The sequence below is a fragment of the Tupaia chinensis genome, unplaced genomic scaffold, assembly GCF_000334495.1.
Source record: "Tupaia chinensis unplaced genomic scaffold, TupChi_1.0 Scaffold000110_1, whole genome shotgun sequence".
Lineage (NCBI taxonomy): Eukaryota > Metazoa > Chordata > Mammalia > Scandentia > Tupaiidae > Tupaia > Tupaia belangeri.
In genome coordinates this window covers 1,903,651-1,910,520 of record NW_006159574.1, presented here as the reverse complement: position 1 = coordinate 1,910,520, position 6,870 = coordinate 1,903,651, and the positions used below count along the sequence as shown (strand labels likewise).

General features: G+C 51.3%; 1 protein-coding gene and 1 long non-coding RNA gene across 7 annotated transcripts in view; one reads left to right on the top strand and one right to left on the bottom strand.

Moving 5' to 3' along the window:
• Positions 1-4,627, top strand: part of LOC106734402 (uncharacterized) — a 16,496-nt gene extending 11,869 nt beyond the window's left edge. Inside the window, exon 4 of the long non-coding RNA XR_003548627.1 lies at positions 4,036-4,627. This is a non-coding gene — a long non-coding RNA (uncharacterized LOC106734402). The remainder of the gene's footprint in view (positions 1-4,035) is intronic.
• The window catches only part of RNF32 (ring finger protein 32), a 32,355-nt gene that overhangs the window by 12,380 nt on the left and 13,105 nt on the right, over positions 1-6,870 (bottom strand). For 5 of the 6 annotated variants that reach the window (XM_006143809.3, XM_027770053.1, XM_027770054.1 and 2 more), the window contains exons 5-7: positions 4,087-4,119; positions 3,486-3,610; positions 2,913-3,021 (exon numbers count right to left, since the gene is read on the bottom strand). In XM_006143809.3, the coding sequence (XP_006143871.1) occupies positions 2,913-3,021; positions 3,486-3,610; positions 4,087-4,119 (267 nt within the window). The remainder of the gene's footprint in view (positions 1-2,912; positions 3,022-3,485; positions 3,611-4,086; positions 4,120-6,870) is intronic. The other variant, XM_027770052.1, reaches the window with a different exon arrangement.

Genomic DNA, 6,870 nt, shown 5'->3' with positions numbered 1-6,870 from the left:
ATTTTAGCTTTTCCACTTCTTTTTTTTTTTTTGGAGAGGTTTTTGCTATAGGGCATGCACCCCCCAGGGGGGATGGCCATGCTGCAATCTCTTCTCCTCCAGTCTCCTCTCGGGATCTTGGGTACGCAAGCACACGTGCCCGGAGTGAATTTAAGCCACCGGGTCTGGGACTCGAACCGCAGTTGGCTACATGGGAGTTCAGTGACATAGCCATTATGCTAACTGCTGGTCCCCCTCCACTTAAATTATTCTTTCTTGTTGTTGCTTTTCCCCATTTTCTTGGCTCTTGCTGGAATGAGTATTTAGAAACTATTCTATTAGAAATATTTTTAATTTAACATAAAAGGACACGAAACAGAAAAATGAAAAAATTTCCCTACCAATAACTTTTGTTGAAATAGAAAAAAATTAATTGTGTATAAAGGCTAGAAGATCATAAAGTATAAAAGGTCCAAATGGAAAGTAACTCATTCCCTTCCCTTATCTTCCTCCTTCTCTCTTTCTCTGCAAAGTGAACTACTGTTAAGATACTTACTATATTTTCTCTGAAAGAAATACTCAAATTCATCTACTTCGGTCTCTGCCTTGCTGGGCTATAATCACTACCGGCCAGCCGGCCAACCCTCCGGTGGGCCTCCCTGGCGCCTTAGGCCATCTCTGAACCAGCTGCTACTACGGCCAGCACATCTCAGCAAACATCCCTGGCAACACCCCAGAGGCGAGTTTGTGGAGGGGTTAGAGGGCTGTCAGCCAGATGGCTGTGGCTCTTGGTCCTGGCGATGGCTGGTAAGAAGGGCCCTTTCATCGGCACTAGAGATGGCCTCAGACTCTCTGATTCTCGCCATGGCTGTACCAGGTCCTCATTTCTGTCTCTTTAGTGAGGCTGACCGTCTTTCTCACAGCACTCACACGCTCCGGTCACATCATGTCATGGTCCCGTGCTTGTCACCCTCTCAACGGCAACACGTTGTCCCCATTTGTCAGGGGTACTGCTGCTTTTCCTCCCTACCCAGTAGTTTTGAAATGTGATGTGCTCATCTATTGGTCCCTTTATTGTGTGTGTCATAGTTCTAATAAGAAGGTCTTTCTTGGTCTAGACGTGGTGTGGGAAGCAGGGTGCCACTGCAGTACCGAAGCCACATGGCAGACCGTCGTTCAGGTCCTGGCTGGGTGGAATGCAGCGGGTGCACGGGACCCATGATCCTGCTCACTGGGCAGCTTGGGCCGCTGTGGGTGCAGCCCAGAGCCCCGCTCCCCAGGCAGCGTGGGTCTTTCTAGTCAGTAGGTAATTGGGACTTTTAGGCAGTCTGCTGTTTCTTTTGTAAAATGAGGATGTTTGAAAGAGAACTGGGCAGCACTGAGAAACGGGGAGTTCTTCCATGACTACCCCGTAATCAAAAATGGGGAGCATGTTGCCTTATGAAATGCAATGACAGACTCAGTAGTCATTTTGCCTCGTGTGGAAATACAAACTTGGTCTCCCTTCCCTAAATATGCTTTGCTCCCCAATCCATGCTCAAAGGGCTAGGGAGGACTTGGGCAGGGTGACATTTCTCTTCTCCAGCTTCTCCACCCCGCCTGCGCTGGCTGCATGCACTCACAGCCCTGCTACAGGCCGCTCGCTGCCTGCCGGAACGTGCCGCTGCCATGGTAAGCCATGGAAGCGAACGCGCTCCACCTGCTGGTTCCACTTCGTCTTGGGACACGCAGTAGGGTAAGCTGCCTGTGCACACGTCGGCACTGTGTTTGGCGCTGCCACTCTGGAGGGCAAAGCAAATACAGTTTCTTGTTAAATCGGAGATACTGGACTCAACAGCTTAAAAAAACACGCCGGGAGTGAAGGCATGTATGCCCAAATCCCAACAGGACGGGCAGTGGAGACAGGCCTGTGCCGTGAGCACACCCATGGAGGGGCGCTTTCTCCCTTCGCCTCCCTCTCGCTCCCTGGCAATCACACATGCCCACTAGCAAATCAGAGGGAAAAAAGTAAAAACAGAAGTCCTTTCCTTTTTTAAAGAATTATTTAATTGTGATTATTTATTAGTTTTAATTCACCAGAGAGATACGGGGGATGGGAGTGAGAAAGCAAGTTGCCGGGTCTGGGACTCAAACTGTGGTCAGCCATGTGGGAGTCTAGTGCCTTAACCACCATGCTACCTGCTGGCCCCAGAAATCCTTTACTTCTGAAGCTCATTTTGATTCACAAGACTCCAGGCGTGCTCAGTAAAATGGTTGTTATGGAGACTACATAGAGTACTCCTCCGCTTTACCCTTGCCACAATATGGGCACCGGGCAGCAGCTCCAGTGCCTGCAGCGCGGGGTACGTGCAAACGCAAACTTACTTCTATTACTTTTCCTTCTGAAGAGGTTAGTTTCTTTAAATAGTTAGTACAAAATGGACAAAAGTTGCTCTGAATTTAACCTGTGCTAATATTATGGAATTTATTATTTAGCTGGGAAAGAAGACCTAAGTTTATAGGTTGGAAAAGCCAATTAAGTAGAACAGACTGTTAGCAGCATCACAACCATTTTTATTCTTATTTGAGAGGTTCTTACCGTAGGGCATGTGTGCTTGCCGGGGAGAGAGAGAGAACAGCAAGGAGAGTGAGAAATTGCCCCCGTGGGAAGATGGCCACCCCACAGCCCCTTCTCCTCCTCTCGCCTCTCGGAGAACTTGGGCACGCGTGCACACGCCCGGCATGAGTTTCTAGCTGCCGTGTCCGGGACCTGTACCACAGTCGGCCATGTAGGAGTCTAGCACCTTAATCCACTGCCACCTACTGGACGCCAGGCAACCATTTTTTAAAAGCCTAAAAATGAAGTAAATCTCAAAGTTGTCCCGTGTTAGCTTTGCTGACCCCAGATGAATCACTTGCACAGTCTGTCTGGAGGGCGAGTGGTCTAAACCTACCTTTTCCTCAAAGAACCTCCTCCTCAGTGTGGCATCTGCGGGCGGCACTGCTCTCCTGAGGCGTCTATACCACCTTCTGACGACGTGTCCTCTCCAGCAGGCTTGGATTCTACAGCACAGACACCGGGAGTCACCGACCAGTGCGGCTTTCACGGCCAGGTACTTCAGTCTCGTCTAAGAGTCCTGTGCTGTGCAAGGCCCTGGGGACATCGCTGGCCAAGGAGACAGAGTCCCCATCCTTTAACCTTGGCTCTCCTGGGACCAGCAGGTGGTGTAGTGGTTACAGTGCTGGTCCCCCACGCGGCCAACTGCGGTTCAAGTCCTGGACCGGGCAGCTTGAAACACACCAGGCGCATGTGTGCGTGTACCCAGAATCCCAGAAGGAGAGTGGAGGAGAAGGGATTGTGACATGGGCATTTCTTGGGGGTGACTTCTCACCTCCCCTCTCACTGTCTCTCTGTCTCTCCTTCCTGGTGAGCAAAAGCCAGCTCCCCAGGTAGAGCTGCACCGCCTGCGCCCCGCCATCTTGCCCGCCATCCCGCCACTGTCCTGCCAGGACGGAGCCCCTCGTACCTCTCTGCGCACTTTGTCTTGAATAGCCGGGCCCCATCGTGGATCACTCTGGTTTGGTACTGGCTCCTTCTACAGAGAGGGCAGGTCTTTTTATTTGTGAACTTTTCAAAAGCCTGAAGGCATACCTGAAGGAGAACACTTCACTTAAAACGAGCTATTACTTACAAACAGAGTTTTTACTCCTAGTGTAATTACAGTGCTCTTTTCTCACATAATGATGAGATTCAGCCCAACTCAGGTTATGAGGTTCCATCAGATATTAACATCTTCCTCATGAAACCTGCTCCAGAAATGACTTGTTATAAGACTATACCTACAGGGCCACCAGACACTCGTGGAAACCAGCCGTGTAGCAGACTCCGCGCAGTGGGCGGACCTGGTGGCCCCCACTTGGTTACCAGTTACCACGGTGCTGTCACACAAACATTCGTGGGTCTTCTGTCATGGGAAAGTTGTGATTTTTAAATCAGGGTGGATTATCTTGTAGCCCACAGTCCTATTTCCGTCTATAAATGGCAACTTTGGAGAAATCGGTGGTTCTTTTCAACAGCTTAAAGTGTGTAGGAGCTGCAGCGGCCATGGGCACCTGACAGGCACTTACTCTGTGGAACACGTGGGAACAAGACAGCAGCACCTGTCCGTGGGAAACAGAGACGGCTGAAGGCGGATGAGAGAGACCAGAGTCAGCACATTAATTACAAGAAAAATTCGGAATGCTTACAAGGCAGGCTGGGTTATCGTTTGGAAAGTTAAAAGCAATGCAGAACTTTGATACTCGAGCTGCTTGGTGTTTACGTTCTGCAGAGTACAAGTACATAGTCTCAACAGGAATCCCTGACGGCCTGACACGCCACACAGACACACGAGGACAGGACGGAGCCATCAAAACAAGCGCATGTGGAACAGCCACGCCATTACAGGAGCACAGTATTTCCAGGAGGTTCTGGGAGTCACCCCTGGAGGGGTGGGCGCTTGGGTGCGGCTGCTGGGAGGAGGCGCACACAGATGCCGAGAAAGCACCTTTCTTTAGGGCCTTATTCAGCTAAATCACCCACCTAAGTCTCTATTCTTGAAAAATTTGCTGTAGGGCTTATGTGCTCACTGGAGAGGGGTGGGGAGGTGAGAAAGCACCCTTCGGGGGATGGCCATACTATGATCCGCTCTCCGTTCTCCTCTTGAGCTTTTGGACACACATGCACACATGCCTGGCGTGTTTTTCAAGCCACTGGGTCTGGGACTCGAACTGTAGAGCTGGCCATGTGGGATCCAGCTGCCTTAACCACCACACCACTGGCTGGCCCACTCGCCTAATTTTTTAAAAACTTACAGCTTTATTGAGTTACATTTCTGAAAGTCTTAAAACGAAACGAAACGACGGAGACCGAGGAATAACTTTTCCAAGTCCTTTCTGTGGCTCAGATGGCCCAGCAGACAGTGCTGTCTGGGCTGCGATGCAGGCCAGGAGCTTAGAGCCAGCGGGGGCGTGTGGGGCCACCACGCATGCACCTGTGTCTGCAGGCATGCATGTGTGTACCTCCATGTGAATGTGTGCATGTGCGTGTCTGCGTGTGTAGTGGGGCACACACAGACGCTTCAGTGACTGGGGCTTCTAGTCCCCACGAGAGAAGAAAGTAAGGGGAGCTGGGTGAAGACGAGGAGTGGTGTGGGGAGAGGCGTGGTCCCCGGGGGGACCCTCCTGCGGGGAGCTTAGTCTCAAGTGCTAGGCCATCTGACTCGGGGAGAGCTAACTTTTAAAGTGACTGTCCTACCTGTCTTCACTCCGTCTATACTGGGAATAAACAGAATTCCGAAAATTTTAAAACTTGTTCTTAAAGTTACTGTCTACGATAAGGCTAAACTGGTAAACTCAGTCACATTGAGCCCTTTTTACTATTCCCATTTAATCTAACAGCGATCTTTTACATACTTAATCATTCTTTTTTTTTTTTTTTATAATTGCCAGAGTGTGTATGCGTGCTTACCAGGAAGAGGTAGAGAGAGGGCGAAAACACCCTGCGCTGGGGCCAGGATTTGAACCGTGGTCGGCTATGTGGGATCCGGCTCCCTCATTCTTCATGGAGTGGTCTTTATAAGGGTGTGTGACGGCCTAGAACGGACATCACACACCTGCGTGTAATACGGTAGGCTGTCGGGGAAGCCACGGCAGGCTTTCTATGCAGAGTGCATCGTGGCTTCCCCAGCGAGCCGCACTTGTCAATGTCTGTGGGTATTTGTTACTGTCCAGCGCTCCGAGTGACCACAGGGCGGCAGGTACTAGGTATGTTCTAGAAGTTAGGATTAAATCCCAGCTGGACTCAGCCACACTTTCTGGGTTGGCCTCCTGTGAATCACTGGCGTTGCTGATTCATTTTCTCATCTGCTAAGTGGGTTTAACACTTTCTCAGAATATGAGCTTAACTGAGGCTGTCTGAAATGATAAGTACCGGGATCATGCCAGCTATTGTTTTATAGCTAAGAGAAAATCTAAAAATGGAAACTCTAGAAATATAAAATAAACAGAATAGTGTCTACATCTACAACCAAACAAAACTCATACAATTTAGTGAGAAATGTATGAAAAACAGATCAAAGAAATGTTGGGTAGGATGCACCCTGACCCCGCTCCTGCAGACACGCGACTTGAAGCGTGCACCGTCCTGTGACCAGCTGTGTGTTATAGCTTCATCGAGAAGCAGGCTTCGGAGGCCAGGGAGCTCCCTCGGGCTTAGCCTCCCTCCCCTGAAGCACGAGGCTACCCAGCTCCTTAGTTCTGTGCTTTTCGAACTAGATTCCATCCAGAGTCCCCAGCTCTCACACGGGTGTGCTTAGACCCGACAGAATGCGAGTCCAGTAAGCACGGCCAAGTGTGAGTTCAGATTAGGAAAGGGTGGAAGCTGAGTGGCTGTAACCGTACTGGATGATGGAACTACTGAAGCAGACTAAATCTGAGACCTGCTGTGCCAGGGGAGGGAGTCCGCCGGTTCCCTGGGCCTGAAGTCCACGCTGGCCGTGGACTAGCCCTGCCGCTCCCCTCACCCCTGGGCCTGAACTCCACGCTGACTGGCCGTGGACTAGCCCTGCCGCTCCCCTCACCTGGGCCCTTAGAGCAGCTGGGAGGGCGCAATCCTGCACCCCGCGAGGCACAGCGCCCTCAGTCAGGTGTTGAGGGGGCTCGATCCCCCATGGCCGACCGCGGTCGGAGTCCCAGCCCTGGAGGCTCGAAAAACACAGACACGTGTATGCTGGCGCTTCCCATCCCAGCGGGCAGAGAAACAGAAAAGGGACTGCAGCTCGCTGGGGCGTCTCCCACCCCCCTGCATGACTGCAGCTCGCTGGGGTGTCTCCCCCACCCCCCTGCATGACTGCATCTCACTGGGGAGTCCCC